This window comes from Dromiciops gliroides, chromosome 3 (assembly GCF_019393635.1).
Source record: "Dromiciops gliroides isolate mDroGli1 chromosome 3, mDroGli1.pri, whole genome shotgun sequence".
NCBI lineage: Eukaryota > Metazoa > Chordata > Mammalia > Microbiotheria > Microbiotheriidae > Dromiciops > Dromiciops gliroides.
Genome location: NC_057863.1, coordinates 271,428,864 through 271,446,786, shown reverse-complemented (window position 1 = coordinate 271,446,786; position 17,923 = coordinate 271,428,864). Strand labels below are relative to the sequence as shown.

The 17,923-nt window shown below is 38.8% G+C and overlaps 1 protein-coding gene across 1 annotated transcript in view; it reads right to left on the bottom strand.

Annotated features, from left to right (window-relative positions):
• The window catches only part of URB1 (URB1 ribosome biogenesis homolog), a 104,155-nt gene that overhangs the window by 65,584 nt on the left and 20,648 nt on the right, over positions 1-17,923 (bottom strand). Inside the window, exons 6-14 of the mRNA XM_043997360.1 lie at positions 17,683-17,768; positions 16,140-16,265; positions 14,690-14,811; positions 11,592-11,787; positions 10,568-10,705; positions 8,559-8,732; positions 3,051-3,189; positions 1,761-1,877; positions 102-214 (exon numbers count right to left, since the gene is read on the bottom strand). Coding sequence (XP_043853295.1) covers positions 102-214; positions 1,761-1,877; positions 3,051-3,189; positions 8,559-8,732; positions 10,568-10,705; positions 11,592-11,787; positions 14,690-14,811; positions 16,140-16,265; positions 17,683-17,768 — 1,211 coding nt within the window. The remainder of the gene's footprint in view (positions 1-101; positions 215-1,760; positions 1,878-3,050; positions 3,190-8,558; positions 8,733-10,567; positions 10,706-11,591; positions 11,788-14,689; positions 14,812-16,139; positions 16,266-17,682; positions 17,769-17,923) is intronic.

Below are 17,923 nucleotides of genomic sequence, written 5' to 3'. Positions count from 1 at the left end.
AAATATATCCAGTTGGGACCTAACCTACATAAGATATTTGGTACATTGCATCAATTTCAGGTACTGAAGTTATATGACTGACAAAAGATTACTGGTCCTACCTGTCCTTTTAACCAGGCAAATTTGCTAGCAGGCAATTCCAGGGCCACCTTCAGAATATAGTACTGAAGGACTGGAGGAACTTCCTCTTGAAATCCTTCTTCTGAAATGATACCTAGAGTTTAAAGAGAAAAACATGAATGAGTCTTGGGAGAATCCCATGGCAGTTGCTGCTGCTGGGTCAAATTCCTACAGTTAGATGAACCAGACAAAAGGCTTGGTTTTCAGAAAAGAAAAGGAAGCTAAGCAATCAGTATGAAACATCTTTGATTCCTACAGTAATTCTACTTCACTTCCTAAACTCAATCATTCAACAAATCCTATCAATTCTTCTTTCCAAGTGTCTTTTGCTTTTGCCCTTTGCTGACCATTCCCAAAGGTACCACTACTGTAGTACCTTATCACCTCATTCCTGGACTGTTCTAACTGGTCTCCCTGATTTCAGCCCTTCTCAATGAACTATTGTCAATTAACCTGCATACTTGATAATCAATGTCACAATACATCTAGAAATATTTTGGGGTCAGAGATCCTTGAACACCCTGGTGCATGACCTCACCACCTCATGCCTGGATTATTCCAAAATCTAGATGGTTGGTCTCTCTGCTATAGATCTACTCTAGATCACCTTCCACTCTGCTGCCAAAGGAATCTTCCTAAAGCCACCAGCCTTCACAGTGAACTATATTTTTCAACCTAGCTTTTTCCCACCCTCTCCTGTGTCTTTCACAATTAAATCAGCAAGTATCAAAGTATGTGTTGATTGTAGGGAATGGGATCTTATCAAGGTTTTCATACTTCACCCATTACATTGAATGGTGGTAAATAAGCAGTAGTCAACTTTGCAATGGCTTTGTTACTTTCATCATGGATGCTATAAGGCAAAAAGAAGATCCAGTATCCTAGGTAATATCTATTTGCATCTCAGTATATGAAGGAATCAAGTCCCCTAACACTGAGGAGAAATGGAAAGCCTTCATTCATTTACCTGGCACTTCCTTAGATCTACTGGTTTCATTTATATTTAGGATACAAATACAGCATATGGTTTAATTCCTCCAGGATTTTGCCAACTTGGTCATTTGACAAAAATCACAGGTTAAATATGCCAGAAGTTAAATTAATATTTGGAAATGGCCTAAGATTCTGATGACCATACACACTCCTTCTCTGCCACTATCATGACAAAAGAGGAATGGAGTTTCATGGGACTAAAACAAATCTGCATTTTTGTCCATTTTGTGAGTTGCTATGAATGAAAAGAACAAAATACATCAGCTGGTAGCCAATCTTCCTATAACGAACTTCTATGTATTAACCAAGATAGTCCAGTCCTCAGATAAGCCCACAGAGGCCTTACAGTCCACTTTTGTAGATCTAATCTGTGTACCATCTGTGACAAATATCTCAGCCACTCCCAGGAACATTTCTATGATACCAATAATGATACCATTGTCAACTGGCACATGAAAAGGAAAACACTCTCGTTTTAATATTGAGCTAGGCAAATGTAGTCAGGAAGATACATTTGTTACAGAAAAGAAACAATTCACAATGAAGCAGCATAAGAAAGTTTGCCTACTCTTTTGGAATATTTTCACTAGTGCTCAATACCAGAGGCAGAGATAAATGAGGAATAACTGTAATCATCTTAGACATACCTTTCAGAAGCTTGCTGAAGTCAAATGTACATTGAATGACAACATGGGGAACCACCATCTGGTAAAGACAAATGACCTGAAGCAAAATAGCCTTCAAAAGAGTTGTTTCTGCATCATCTAAGCCAAATAAGAATAAGATAAATTAGAGAATAGTCTTTTTTTTTCTTTTAGTCAGTTATACCTTAGCAATCATGTCAATTCTAATACAAAGAAAATATTTATATTCACTTCTACAATGTTGCTAAGAAGACAACCTAGAGAGAAAAAGTTTCCAAATTTCAATTAAAACAAGTTCCAACATCAGCTATATAAAACTATGCTATGTTTAAAAAAGAGAAAGAGACATAAAACAGCAACCAGACACTGAATTTGGATCAGAATACAGCTATGGGCAGCTGCATTTTGGTGTGCTATACAAGGAGCAGACTCGTGGGGTAGCAGATGGGTCAAGAGAGCTACCATGGTATATCAATCAAAAAGCATTTATTAAATGCTTACTTACCATGGCCAGGGATTGCACTGAGGATACAGAGAGAAGTGAAACATACCCTATCCTCAAGGAACTTGCATTCTAACAAGACAAGTAACATATATAACTATATATATGAATTTTGGTAGTTTTGAGGGGAGAAAGATAATAGCAATCTCAATCCCCTCAGGGAACCAGGAAAGGCTTCATGAAGGAGGTGGAACCAAAAATGAGTCTTGAAGGAAGGCATAATAAATAGGGGGGAAGGAGTACATTCCAAGTATTGGGGACAGATGGTACAAATTCATGGAAATGGGAAAGGAATACATTGTGTGTGCAACAGTGAAAAGACCCATTTGGCTGAACTGCAGTTTATGAAAGAGAAATAATGTGTAAGAATACCAGAAAGCTAAGAAGGGGCCAGGTTGTGAAGAAATTTAAATGCCAAAGAAAAGAATTACATTTTATCCTAGAGATAATAGGGAGACACTATAGCCTACTGTGGTGTATTTGGAGACAGGAGGAAGAGGGAAAAGAGAAAGGGCTGACATAATCACACATGAGCTTTAGAAAAGTCACTTTAGTGGTTATGTGCAAGAGTGACTGGAATAGAGAGAAGTTTAAGATAGAAAGACCCAACAGGAGGCTACTAGAATAGTCCAGATGAGAAGCAATGAGAGCCTGCATTAAGGTGGTAGTTGTTGAATATTAAGCAAAGGATACAGACAAGAAATTCTGTAAAGATAAAAATGGCAAGATTTGGCGACTGACTGGAAAACAGGTCATCTGCATGTACTTGGAGGATCCACACATATGCTCACCATGTTTATGATCTACTTCCGTAGGTTCAGTTATTTCATCCTCAGGTGAACTTTTCTTTTCTAACCCATCATCTTCATTTGTTTTTTGCTTTCCAAGTGACTGCCACACACACACAATATTGTTCAGATCTGGCAAAAGCTGCACAGGGAAAGGAAAACAGAATCAACACAAATGGTACATTCCCAAAACCAACATATCCCTTCTCACCATGGCTGTGGTGATGAGAGAAATCATTTTCTCAGATATTAATAACCAATTATTGATTAAGATTTTCTCTTTCTATTTTTTCATTTACAAACCAACCCCTTTAAATTATTTAGCCAGTCTCTAAAGGACATTGCTGATAGATGAGATTGCCCAAATTCTCACAGTACATGCTTTTTGATCTTGGACCACTCATAAAGGAGACCTTATAAACAAAATCCAGTCCAGGTGAGATTTTGCCCTTAGGAAATAAGCCCCTGTCCTTGGAACCTCCCATTAGAATTTAGGGTGACTCAGCTTATGAAGAAGAAAACCAATCAAAGTAGTCTTGGTAGAGATGGATTCTTTTGTCCAGATTGTTGGAGCCAGCTGAGTCTCATAATCTGGTCATGTTCTCAGCAGGAGGAGTTGAAGACTTTTTGCCCACCTCTTCATTAACATGTCCATCCCCTTATATTTTTTTTTTTAGTGAGGCAATTGGGGTTAAGTGACTTGCCCAGGGTCACACAGCTAGTAAGTGTTAAGCGTCTGAGGCCATATTTGAACTCAGGTACTCTATCCACTGCGCCACCTAGCTGCCCCCATCCCCTTATTGATTGTTAATCAATTACAGTTGATTTCTGCCCTCAGGTATACCCCCTTTCCTAAAGACTTTTTAAGCAATGAATGTTTGGTGTCTTTGGTTTATAAGAGAAAGACAATGACAATCATTTTATTAATTATTTGCTAGCCATAATTAATAAAATTTATTATTAACTGCCCAGAAATTATGTCTCTCAGACTTTTCATTTACCACAGTAGAAAAAAGACCCTGACAAAAATTCAGAGTGCCAACAAGGAGTCCCTTCCTGCCATATTCCAGGGAATCCATGTTTTCCTGGTGAGCAAATCTATCTTCATTTTCCCTATTTTTCTATTGGGCTTTTTCCTCTACAAGGTTTGTAAAAGTGCTGAACCACCCTTTATAATATTGTTTCTCCAGGAAAATACTTTGAAGTGCCTTCAAGATAATGGGCTATGAATTTAAAACAACTGAATTTGTGGCACATAATCTGTTGGTAATCTGAGGAAAATCCCACCTGTGCTTCTAAACTGTCCATTAAAAAAGCTGATTCGATGTTCACACCACTTTCTCACACATTTGTATGTTCAGCACAATCCCTAGTATGTCAAGATAATGGAATGTGATAGATGAGATTTAGCAGATACTCAGGAACCCACCTGGAGATTAATTTAAACTGATTGAATTGGATAAGGCTACTGACTGCTGACTGGATTACTGGCTGACTTGACTGGATTACTGACTGACTTTTAGTTAACTAGATTCTAAGCACATCTGGTGGGTACTTAAGGGTACTTAAGAAAGCATGGTTCTCAGAAGCTAACAACTTTGAACTTTGACCACCTTCCGGCCCAGTCAACCAACCAGCCTGAAGAACCTCCCATTTCTGGGAGGGGACAGGAAGGAGAGAGGAGAGACTGCGCAGGGAGCTCGGTCTCTTTGGCTTCTATACATCACTGTGGTGGAGACAAGACTTCAGAATGAGGAGATTAGGATTGCCAGGTTATAGGAATTCCGTTCTCAATCTTTCTCTTTTCTTTTACTCTCTTTCAATAAACCCTTAAAAACCTAAACTCGTTTTTCAGTGATTTTAGTCAGTTTCCCCCCAAAACTGGGGGGACAGATTAGAACCTACATTTAGAAATTTAAATTACACACTAGGTAGATGATACCAAGCTCAGACTTCTATGGCACTTACATTTATCCACACCATTTACAACAACCTTTTGAGGCAGGTGGCTTGGCTATTACTGGCTCCAAGTAATAGAGCAGTTCTACTCTGAAGAAGTGTGGCTCAGGGCATACAATGCTGGACAGCAAGACCAGGTTCCCATTCTGCTTCTGACACTTGTTGTATGAGCATAACAAAGTCTAGGTAGCACAATAAATAGAGCACCAGACCTAGAGTCAGAAAGATTCATCTTCCTCAATTCAAATCTGGCTTCAGACACTTACTAGCTGTGTGACCTTGGACAAGTCATTTAACCCTGTTTTCCTCATCTGTAAAATGAGAAGTAAATGGCAAGCCATTCCAGTATCTTTGCCAAAAAAAACCCAAATGGAGTCATGAAGAATCAGACACATCTGAACAACAACAAAGGAATAGTGAAGCTTAAACGAAATACTGTATGTAGATTTAAAGCATGATACAAAGTAATATAGTTATGTCATAAGAATTACAAAATTGTTCCCACTTATTGTAGGTCTTTGCCTTCATTATTACTGACATATTTGCAAAGACTTGAGTATATTTTAGCAGCAGCACAATTTATAATTTTTTAAAAACTGGAAATAGTAGGCTTCTACCAGTCGCAGACGACCATGGATCAGCACCTTGAAGAGCCACAAGCCACAGTGTGGCTGTGCAGTTCAATACGGGAGCCACAGCTCCTGCCACAACGAGGACATCAGAAAATTGCGCTCTCTGTTGCCCGTCGGTTCCTGAGCCTCATTCGTTTTTCTTCCTCCCAAGCTTGAAGTCCCATCTCAGCTGTGCGCAAGGTGCTCCTTAGTACTGAACTCCATCGGGACGGTCCTTGGCCATCTCCTCCCAGCTGCTGATGTCTATTCCCAGAGCCCTCAAGTCTCGCTTGCATACATCTCTGTAATGAAGCTGGGGGCATGCAGCAGGTCTTCAGCCTGAGGCTAACTTGCCATAGAGTAGGTCTTTAGGAACTCGCCCATCTTGCATGCGGTGCACATGACCAAGCCAGTGCAGCCATCTTTGTTTCAGAAGCGTGTAGATGCTCAGAAGTTGCACGCGTTGGAGCACTTCTGTGTTGGTAATCCTATCTGACCAAGATATGCCAAGGATGCGCTGAAGGCAGTGCATGTGGAAGCTGTTAAGTTTTTTCTCTTGTCTAGTATATGTAGTCCATGTTTTGCTGCCATACAGTAAGGTACTCAGGACGCATGCTCTATAGACAGCAAATTTGGTTTGTCTTGTCAGTTTACTGTTTGCCCAGACACGCTTGGCAAGCTTAGCCATGGTTGAAGTAGCTTTCCCAATCCTCTGATTGATCTCAGAATCAAGTGACAAACTGTCACTGACAATAGAGCCAAGATACGAGAATTGGCTTACAACATCCAACTGGTAGCTACCGATGTGTATCAATGGAGGCGACATGACTTTCGTCTTTCTAAGATTTATGGTTAGGCCAAAGTCTGTGCAAGCTTGGGAGAAGTGATCCATCAAGGTCTGCAATTCACGCTCTGAGCAACAGGCAAGTGTGGCATCAGTGAAAAGCAGGTCTCTAAGGGTGCTACCTCTCACTCTGGTTTTGGATCTCAGACGTGAAATGTTGAACAGGCCTCCGTCCAACCGGGAATGCATATAGATGCCATCAGTTGACGAACCAAAAGCATGACGCAACAGCATGGAGAAGAAAATTCCAAACAGCGTGGGAGCAAGCACGCATCCTTGCTTAACTCCACTGTTTATGCTGAATGCTTCAGAGGTGTTGCCTTCGAACTGTACAACACCCTGCATATTGCAATGAAAAGAGCGAATGAGGTTATGGAGTTTAGGAGGGCAACCAATTCTCAAGAGAATTTCAAAAAGACTTTCTCTGTTAACCATATCAAATGCTTTGGTCAGGTCTATGAAGGCAATGAAGAGGGATTTTCTTTGTTCTCTGCACTTTTCTTGCAGTTGGTGGAGTGAAAAAATCATATCGATAGTTGACCTCCCTGCTCGAAAGCCACATTGCAATTCGGGGTAAACATGGTCAGCAAGTTTACACAGTCTTAGCAAGATGACCTTGGCAAACATCTTCCCAACGACACTGAGTGGCGCAGCGGAAGCATGCTGGGCCCATAACCTAGAGGTCAATGGATTGAAACCATCCTCTGTTAGGAGCATCTATCTTTGGGGACAGCTAGGTGGCACAGTGGATAGAGCACCAGCCCTGGAATCAGGAGGACCTGAGTTCAAATCTGGCCTCAAACACTTAACACTTACTAGCTGTGTGACCCTGGGCAGGTCACTTAACCCCAACTGCCTCACAAAAAAAAAAAAAAAAAAAAGGTAAGCAACTTGAAAGCAGGGACTATCTTCAGGCAGGTGGGGCTTGTCAGCCTTGGCAGGCAACTCGCCTAAGGGAAGGAAAACCCTGATTTTAAACCTTCACTGCCTTGCAGCTATACCCATATATGGGATGGGCTTTGGGAGTTAACCCTGAGGAAAAATTAGAAGCCAGAGTCCCTTACGCAGTTGGATGTTGGACATCACATCCCTCTGGCAACTCCTGCGGCGGCATTGGTGCCAAACTGTACTGGCTCTGCCTCTCCTTTGGATCCACCAATGTCTCTGAGAGGGAAAAATCTGGAAATGAGCTGTGTCAAATTACTAGAGAACAGCAGAACAAACTAAGGTATCTGAATGCAATGGAATATTACTGCAGTGGAGGAAATGACAAATATATGAAGAATACAAAAAAACTGGCAGGACACACTAAGTGATGCAAAGTGAAAGACACAAAACCCAAAACAATCTATTTACTAACTACAAGTACATAAGTAAGGTCAGCATAGATAAGACTCAGATAAATACACAGAAAATAAGTTCAGAAGGAAACAAAACAAGATGCAGGCAAGGAAAAGATGTAAAGAACAGATCTGGGATTTAACTGATGTAAAAAATTCCCAGTGTGAACATTCCCTCAACCAATGCAGATCAGAAACTGCTCTGCATTTTTAGTGTTAGGGAATTTCAGAGGCACCGAAGGTCATAACCAGAATGTGTCAGAGATGGGATTTAAAGCCAGGTCTTCTGGACCCTGAGGGTGGCTCTTTATTCATTATACCATTATATCACTTTAAAAATATGAACTGTAATGAACAGAAATGTATTCTATTTATATATAATACATGAACTATATCTATATCTATATATATGTACACATATATAATCCATCCATTTTTTTCTTTTTACCCTTTGTTCTTCATAAGTATTTGGATATTTATATTCACTGTAGAAGGTAAAGGTCCTGTGGCTTGCCCATAATCACAAATCTGGTAGCTCAAATCCAAACAACAGGCCTCTTGTGTCTTACATTCCCCGAGATGCAATGCAGTGCAGTGCACCCTTCGTCTCTGGGCTTTTCTACTTCCTGGTTTTCTGGTGTCCTTTATTCTGGATCACACATTATCTTTCTGTACAGGTGCTGCAGCTTAGCTATCTGCTATTCACTTCCAGACTTTAAAAACACTTCTAAAAAGACCACACTGTTTCTTTTCTTACCTTGCTCACAGCTTCTCGGTACAGATGCACAAATTCCTCCATCATTACAGGAGTATAGATGCTTGACTCCTGCCATACATCCTTATTGAGACAGTGGTCAATGTTTTTTAATGCTCTCTTCAAAATGGTAGAAATAAGTGATAAAATTGTATGATTTACTGATTTATTTTCCAACTGGGAGGAATGAAGGAGGAGAAAAAGGTCAATGAACAACAGTTCTTTATAATACGGTGTTAAGTAGCAAGACCTAACAAGTAGACCCCAAGTGAGAATGTAAGACTTTCAGAATCAAAGACCCTTCAGAGCACTTTTCTTGGGTTACCAATTAGAGATTTCTTTCTCCCCTGAAGGGAAAAATGAAAAGAGTTCAGGGCACAAGACAGACTCTTTCTGGAGTCATCTGGCATGGATGACTCAAGTGCCAATTATGTTCTCTTGATGCAATGTGTTTTATCATACAGTAACAAAGCTTTGTTAGCTAGAACCCTACCAACTAGAATTATTTTTTGCCACTTTACATATAAATGCACAAATGTCAAAACACCAAGTTCATACTAGGGATTTATTTTTAAAAACAACTTCATGGGTATATCCTGAAGTTAGTAATTATTCACCCTACTCTTCTGTGCTTTCTTTATCAATAATCCTGTAAGACAAATGATGATCCTAAAACACTGCAGGGCTCTCAAATCCTTAAAATATACTATACTTACCAAAACAAGACAATAAAAAGTGGAAATAATTTCAACAAAAGTTTAAATTAAAAGGGTCATCTAGTTATATTAACAATACCATTCCATTTTCTAAGCATTGCAATTAACTGAGGTTTTATTATATCATATATAAGGTATACACTATATATACATTACATTACCTAATCACAAGACTGTTGCCTTGTAATTATATCAAAAGCAGAAAGGACGAGGGACCAGATAAAACTTTAAATATAACCCAAAGTACTTGAAGCAAGGTACCGAGCCAACTGCTGCCTTGCTTCCAAAAAAGAAATGACAAATACATGAAGGATCCACAATTTTTTTAAAAAGCCCAGTCAGGAAAAAACAAGTATGAAAAGGCAAAAGTAGACTTCTCATTTGTTGCCTATAGATCAGGATTCCTCCCTAACTGCATGTGGCAAGAACTGTCAGAAGGCAGGGGGTGCAAAAATACTCATAGCCACTGACATTTCCCCTGAAAGATGACTTTGCAAGAATCTAGAGAAATGGGTCATCCATATAAGGGAAGCTGCCATCCACACTTCTGTTTGCAATTTTAGCAGTAGGTATTTAGGGTATAAAATTAATCTTAACTGTCTCAGGCAGTCAGAATTAATATCTTACAAGGGAGTAAACACTGCCAACAAGATCAAACTTTTTCAGAAATGTCAAATCCTCTTCCAAGTCCTGTCTATAAAGGAGGTATCTGAAAAATTCCTTACAAACATATTTTCATTCCAGGCCCCTAGGATAGAATATTGTCTCCCACAAAGAACAGGGCAAACTATCTGGGTCCTAACTTCACTTATTTGGCAAACAGAACAAAAGTCCCTTTTGATTGGTGCCCCTACAACCTCTCTCTGTCTCTTCCTATTACCCACTCCCAGACTGCATACTGGAAAGATACCAAAAGAAATTTTAAACCCACAATCCCAATCAAAGGAGTCAACATGATTATAATGCAACTGTTACCCCACTGAATGATTTGTCCTCCTAAGATCAACCTTGCTAAATCTGGAAAGGTTCATGACCAGAGAGCTGGACCTAGCAACTCATCAAATACTCTACTAAAATGTGGAGAAGCTGCAACCTGCATGAGCAGGAGTGCCCACACAGATGAAATCATGGTGTGATGTAATAAAAGATAGCATCTAAAGTAAAATTACCTTTCTAGGAACCTAACAATGAAACAAACAGAATAAACAAATACAGTCAACATATTACTTTCAAAATAGTTATACAACTATTTAGAGGAAAACAAGCACTAAAATAAGAGCAATAAATTTGTCTTACTTTTAATCCTTGGGTAAACATGATTTTGTTACACACATGCGGAACTGTTGTCACCATCACCATAGAAAGCAATCTAGACAAAGGTATAAACTCTTTGGTTTTAAATGCTGGAGAAATCTCTGGCTGAGCCTCATAAATCTGTAGAAGAAACAACAGTATTTAGGTAATGCCTGAGCCAAGAATAAATGCTGAGGCTAATTCTATGCACCAGTCTTGAAAGATGGCACCATTATGGTTAAGTAATAATTCCAACATTAAAGGTCAAGGAATTGATTTTTTTCTGTGCTGTTCTGCAGAACAAAACAAGAACTAAACAATAGAAGATAAAGAGACAGATCTGGGTCCACAGAAGGAAGAACAATAAGAACTCTCAGTGCTGCCTTTGTAAGACAGTTGCTGGAAGTGCTAAAGCAGAGATTATTTATCTCCTATCTGTAAAAGATATGTGTACTGCAGCGGGGTTTCCGATTTTGGCCCAGAAGATGAACTCACCAAAAAAAAAAAGAAGTTTAAGAATTGTATCCTACACTGCCTTCCTGTGCCATGCATCACAGACACCAGCACTGGAGACCCTAAGGCAAACTTCTCTTGGCAAGCTGGTCCTTTTTAAAAAATAAAATAAAGAACATCAGCATGAAGTTTCCATTAATCCTGTGATTGATTCCCCATGGCACTCACTACTTGACTGCCTGTAAATCATTTCAGGGTCTCCAATTCTCAAAGATTGTACAGGGTGTCCCAAAAGACTTAGTGTACTTTTAAGCTATTAAAGCTTAAAGAAGGAAAAAAAAAATCTATGACCACTGAAATTAGGCCTGATGGGGCATCCTGTACATCCTCTATGCTGATGAGCTATGCCTGCCTGGTAAGCAAGGCTGAGGGGTGGCTGGAGGGCACCCTGGATTACTTGAACCACAGGAATTGTATATGTACAAATACAGTAATTCTTGATATTCTACACCACGGGTGAAGTAAAAAATTAAAAATGTAACTCCTTATCTCCACCTAGAGTCATTTTTCTTACCTTCCTTAGTAGCCTGATATTGTTTAACCAAGCTGACTTCATTCTTGGAACGAAGGAATAGGTCACTTCCTTAAAGTACTTAGTGAGTAAGTCTGGGCACACTTTTAGGATATTCACTACAAGCTCAGCCACCATGTCATCATCCGCTGCTGTCTTCAAACCCAGCAAGAAGTTCAAAAGAGTCAAGTTCCCTCCTCTAATTCAAACAAACAAACAAACACCAAATCACCAGGTCTGTGTAAAATTTCTTAAAAACTCCAATAGCTGGTGCTTACCATAATAATGCCAATTCCCCTGTAAGACTGAGGAAAAGATGATTCTGAACCAATACTGGCTATTGGGTTTCCCCCAGGTTTTAAGATGAGATACTTAATTCTTTCGAGAAGTTCTTAATCTTATTTTACTACATCTGAGTAGATGAAAACTGATCTCCTGCTTTGTCTTCCTCCTCATTCTTTCCCCCATCTCCATCAAAGGCATATTTAAAAAACTATTCCTGTTTCTTCTTCTTTTTTTTAATCTCTTCTACATCTGGTTTGTTCTAAATAAAAACCCAAGACAGAAATCAGAAAAAGCTAGAGAAGATAGAGGCCACCCTAACCCCACAATAAAGTATTTGGAGCAATAAGTAAAATGTCTAAGACATGTCATTTCCCCAAAACGATTTCTAAAAGATATGTAGCATGGTACAACCTAGCTTTTCCAACTTCTCTTATTTGCTTTTGAGTACTCTGTCTTTAGCAACACAATGAAAGAAATTTCTTGGTGTAGGTTTGAAAATGCTGAAACTAAATTAATAAACATATATTTGAAAAAGTAGATCTTGTTCTAAACCAAGCACGTTTTCAATTTTAAAAACTCTTAGTGGGATGAAATTTGAAGCAATAGGAAGTACTGATGATAATGAAAAATGAGATGTACGAAAAGTTGTAGCTAATGCATTTCAGGAATTTTCTTTTTTCTTTCCCCCATCCCTTCATAATGTCTGAAAATTAGTGTTTTATGTAACTGGAAATATTATATACATTTATATATGTACCATATATGCTAATAATATGTATACATACACATATACCCTCTATATTTTATTATGATATTTACTGACAATTTTTAACATGTTTCTCATATACCAGCAAAAACCAAGAGATGTCAGCTTCCTTAAAGTTCAGCACCTTGTAGCTCTTATGGAATGAGTATTTAAAAAATAAGGTAAATTGGGGGCTTCTAGGTGGCGCAGTGGATAGAGCACCAGCCTTGGATTCAGGAGGACCCGAGTTCAAATCCGGCCTCAGACACTTAACACTTATTAGCTGAGTAACTCTGGTCAAGTCACTTAACCCCAATTGCCTCACCAAAAAATAAAAATAAAAATAAGGTAAATTAAATGGTGTAATCACCATCTTAGGAAACTACTTTCAAAATTGATGTGTTTCCCATTATGATTTTTCTGGGTAAAACAATAAAAGGAGGTTAAGTCTCATCACCTGAATTTTGTTTCCTTATCTACAAAGGTTGTGCTGGAACCAGCTCAATACCAACTCACAAGAGCCAATTTTTAAATTTTCAGTGTGAGCTTTAACACCTCGGAAATTAGCAAAGCTACAAATCATGGACTAATTTATTGTTTTGTTGATTGTCTAGACTGAAGAAAATGTTAATAATACAGATTAAAGTTACAAGTGTTTGTTTCATGGATTCTCCCCCCTCCCCCATTGTTAAACAGTTAAATGTTTACCAGAAAAAATGCTGCTTATCTCTAAGACGGCAATAATACTTTCTATTTTATTCATGAATAGTCTAAGCAAACCTGGGTCTATTCATAGGCCCTTTATAATCCTATGAACCTAAAGCACTGGCTCTAACTCCTGCTGTGGGAAGGGATCTTAGAAGCCATCTAGTCCAACCCCTTCTTTTAGCGATGGAGAAACTAAGGCCCAGGAGGTTAAGTGAAGTGTCCCCCAGGTCACACAGTGTAATAAGCATCAGAGAAAGATCTGAACCCAGGCCCTCTAAATCCAGAGCCAGGGCTCCTTCTGCTGTACCAGAGAAGTACCACAAGTCTTAGGGTTTCAGGAAAAGTCATCTAGGTCACCTGCAAGGACTCAGTGGGGGTCTGAGTCATTTTATGGTAGTTTCTGAGCTCTGGCTCCCTCCAAGCTAATCTCAGTCTACTGAGAGGAAAATGAATCCATAAAACCCCACCCAGTTTTATGGGTTTATGTATATACCCAGGTTGCCAGGGTATATACACACATTCCAAGCTTGCCTCAAACCCATGGGATTTGGCTGACAGCATAGCATCCAAGTCTCAGGCCTATACTAAATGAGATTCCAACTGAAGTTACTGCAAATATACTCTACCCTTAGACATTTTCCTCCATGAGAACTCTTTTCTTTTTTTGGTGAGGCAATTAGGGTTAAGTGACTTGCCCAGGATCACAGAGCTAGTAAGTGTCAAGTGTCTGAGGCCAGATTTGAACTTGGGTCCTCCTGAATCCAGAGCCAGTGCTCTATCCACTGCGACACATAGCTGTCCCTTTGAGAACTCAATAAATAACCTCCTTGGGCAGTTTCCTGTTTCCTAGTCTGGAAAAAAAATGAAGGGGGGGAAAAACAACATGATTTCTAAGATCTTTGCAAATCCTAAAATTCTGTAATTAACCGAATATTAACTGAATTTGCTGACTCTTGCATCCATAATGGCTTTTGTTTTTGTTTTTTGTGGGGCAATGAGGGTTAAGTGACTTGCCTAGGGTCATACTGCTAGTAAGTATCAAGTGTTTGAGGCCTAATTTGAACTCAGGGCCTCCTGAATCCAGGGCTGGTATTTTATCCACTGTGCAATCCAGCTACCCCCAATAATGGCTTTTTTTTTTTCTTTTTTTGCAGGGCAATGAGGGTTAAGTGACTTGCCTAGGGTCATACTGCTAGTAAGTGTCAAGTGTCTGAGTCCACATTTGAACTCAGGTACTCCTGAATCCAGGGCTGGTGCTTTATCCACTGTGCCACCTAGCCACCACCCCACCCCCCCCACCCCCGCCAATAATGGCTTTTAAGGAATAGAGATGACTTGCATACACAACCACATTGTCCTTTACCTGCCCAGAGTACCAAGAGATGCGTCGTAGAAGTTAATGCCGTGCTTCAGGGAACAGCAAAGGTCCAATAAGAAGTTATGAACCAGTTCCCTTACCATAGTTTTGGCTGCTTCTTCAGTAGGCTATTAGGGTAGAAGGAAAGGGGAAGAGCATGAAAAAAGACAACAGAGAGAAATAAAAAGGAGAAAAAGCAAAACATTCCATGACTAGAAAGTAAAAATAGAACAAACTGTCTAAATTATATAAACATTGGGATTTACACAAACATTTTATATCAAACTGTGACATGATTAGGACAGAATTTTTGTTAATGGCAAATTCATGCCTTTGTTCGACAACAAGCTTAATACTTCTTTAATACATCAAATTTATTTTATTCTTATGAATAAAATTCCACATTTAAAAGTGTTTTATTAAGCACTTGAAGCTTTCTGGCATTCAAGAGAGGCAAATAATCTTTCCAATTCAACAAAGTATTTTTACAAGAGGACACATGCAAGTCTTATTATAAAAGGAAGGAGAGATTACTGAAAAGCTTTAAGATTTAAATTAAAAGTTCTACAAAAAAACCTTGAAATCTAAAACTTTCACTTCTTTGGCTAAGTTTAATTTCAAGAGCATATGAGAAAAGTAAAAATGATTAAAAAGTAGCATATGCCTCTGGTCAATTTAAGTATAGAAATGTTAATAACCCTACCAATGAAGCTTTAGACAATAAACTGTATGTCCTACAACTTGAGTAATTAGAAGTAGGGAGCAGGGAACCTTCAAAAAGCTGGATGAAAATCAGCCATATTAGGAAAGTGTGGAGAGAGAAGGGGGCAGAGTAATTCTGTATCACTGGCAATTTATTCTAGAGTAAATATAAAGTGACTTGCCCAAAGGAAAACTGTTTCCACAGTGAAAAATAGGCCATTTTCCAATTAATGGCCAAAGGAGAGTAACATAACCCGTAAAAGTCATTAGAACTTTATTACATGTTGAAATTTTTTACTGAAAAAGTAATACTCAATTGTGTTTTCCAGAACATAAAGATGACACTTAACATTGTAACAACTGGAATGATGCCAGCTGCTGGAGACTTACTGTAGAAAAGCTCCACCATGAGGTGAACATCTCTGAGGTCAAGACCATGTGTCTTTTCTTTGGCGTCAGGAAGTGACGTTTGCTGGTGGGAGGAAGAAGGGGGAGCCTGGCGCTCTGACTCGGTTTTTTTTCGTGTGGACTCCGGCAGAGAGCGGAGGGAGAAATATGCTCTCCCTTTAATAGATAGATGAATGTAGGCCTTTCTCTCTCTCTTTACCAAACTCTTATTCTCCTTAATAAATGCTTAAAAGCCTAACTCTTGCTAAAGCTTATAATTTATTGGCAGGATTGCATTAGATATTTTAGACAGACTAGCTAGAATTTTAGCCTTAACAACACCTTAATTCCAAAGTTACTACTGTACCTTGACATTTTCTGTGCTGACATCAGCAATTCCATTCCAACGATAGAGAGAAGCCACATTATTTAACAAATGCCCAGTAAAGAAACGAACTTTCTGGGTCTTTGTGATACCAATGTTGTGAACCACCTGAGAGCAATAAAACAAAATAATGAAAATATATGGAATTATATACATTTTCTTAAAAATTGCCAAACAAAATGTTCAACAATGTTCAAACTAATAGTTTATCAGACACAATATGTCCATTTTATTATAAAATCAAAGCATAATTATATAATTTAGAGCTCATGGGGACTATCTGGGGTCCCCCCTTTAAACTCCATTATCACCAATAATTTTTTTTACTCATTTTAATAACTAAGAATGCCTATCAACTTTTTTCCTTTTTAAAAAATAATAAATATTTTTATTTATAGTTTTGAGTTCCAAATTTTATCCCTCCTTCTCTCCCCCTCCACCCTCCTTGAGGTGGTAAGTAATCAGATATCATTACCAATAATTTTGCCCCACTGGTAAGGACACAAAGTACGCAATACATGCTTGCCAGGGTATTGGTATGTGTTAGGTTAGAACTTTTTTTTTTTTTAAGTGAGGCAATTGGGGTTAAGTGACTTGCCCAGGGTCACACAGCTAGTAAGTGTTAAGTGTCTGAGGCCGGATTTGAACTCAGGTACTCCTGACTCCAGGGCCTGTGCTCTATCCACTGCGCCACCTAGCTGCCCCCAGGTTAGAACTTTTGCAGCCCTACAGCCCCAGAATTTGTACATGAACAAAAACAAGTTCTCACCCAGAACTATAATCTAGACCAGTCGTTCTCCGACTACAGTTTATGACATTAAAACTTTTTTCATAATGATATTGAGATGTTTTTGTTGTTGTTCTTTGGTTGTTTTTCAGTGGTGTCCAACTCTTTGTGACCCCGTTTGGGGTTTTCTAGACAAAGACACGGGAATGATTTGCCAGTTCCTTTTACATATGAGGAAACTGAAGCAAATAGTGTTACATGACTTGCCCAGGGTCACACAGCTAGCATCCGAAGTCACATTTGAACTCAGGAAGATGAGTCTTTCTGACTCCAGGCCCTGAACTCTATCCACTGTTCCACCTAGCTGCCTTATTGAGATGTTACTTATATTTATATAATCCATAGAAACAAAAGCTCTTTGAGGTTCTCAATTTCTAAGTATGTAAAGGAGTCTAGAGACCAAAAAGAAAAAACAAAGAAAAAATTGAGAACTGCTATTCTAGACAAACTAAAAATTCCTGAACAATGAGGTCATCATTAGAATTACATTCAATAGAATGTTATCAATTCAATTACCCAGAAAAACACAATAGCTTTCCTCACTTGGAAAATGTTTTCTCTATTAAGACACACCTTGGGGGCAGCTAGGTGGTGCAGTGGATAGTGCACAGGACCTGGAATTAGGAGGACCTGAGTTCAAATCCCGCCTCAGACACTTAACACTTACTAGCTATGTGACCCTGGGCAACTCATTTAACCCCAATTGCCTCACCCAAAAACACACACACACACACACACCTTGGTTTTCAGGGTGGACAACAAAAGATTGATAGTAGAAATTCTGTCTTCCTTCAAGCCTGTGCCAAAAATGACTGGGAGGAATTCTGAAAACAAAATATTCAAAAGTTATTCTCAATTTAAAGATTTTCTGAAATAAAGAAAGCTGAAAAAAGATTTTTTTCCAGTACAGTGATGATTCAAACAAAAGCATTCAAGAAAACAGGAACAGACAACCAAGATAAAAGTGTAACATCTTCTC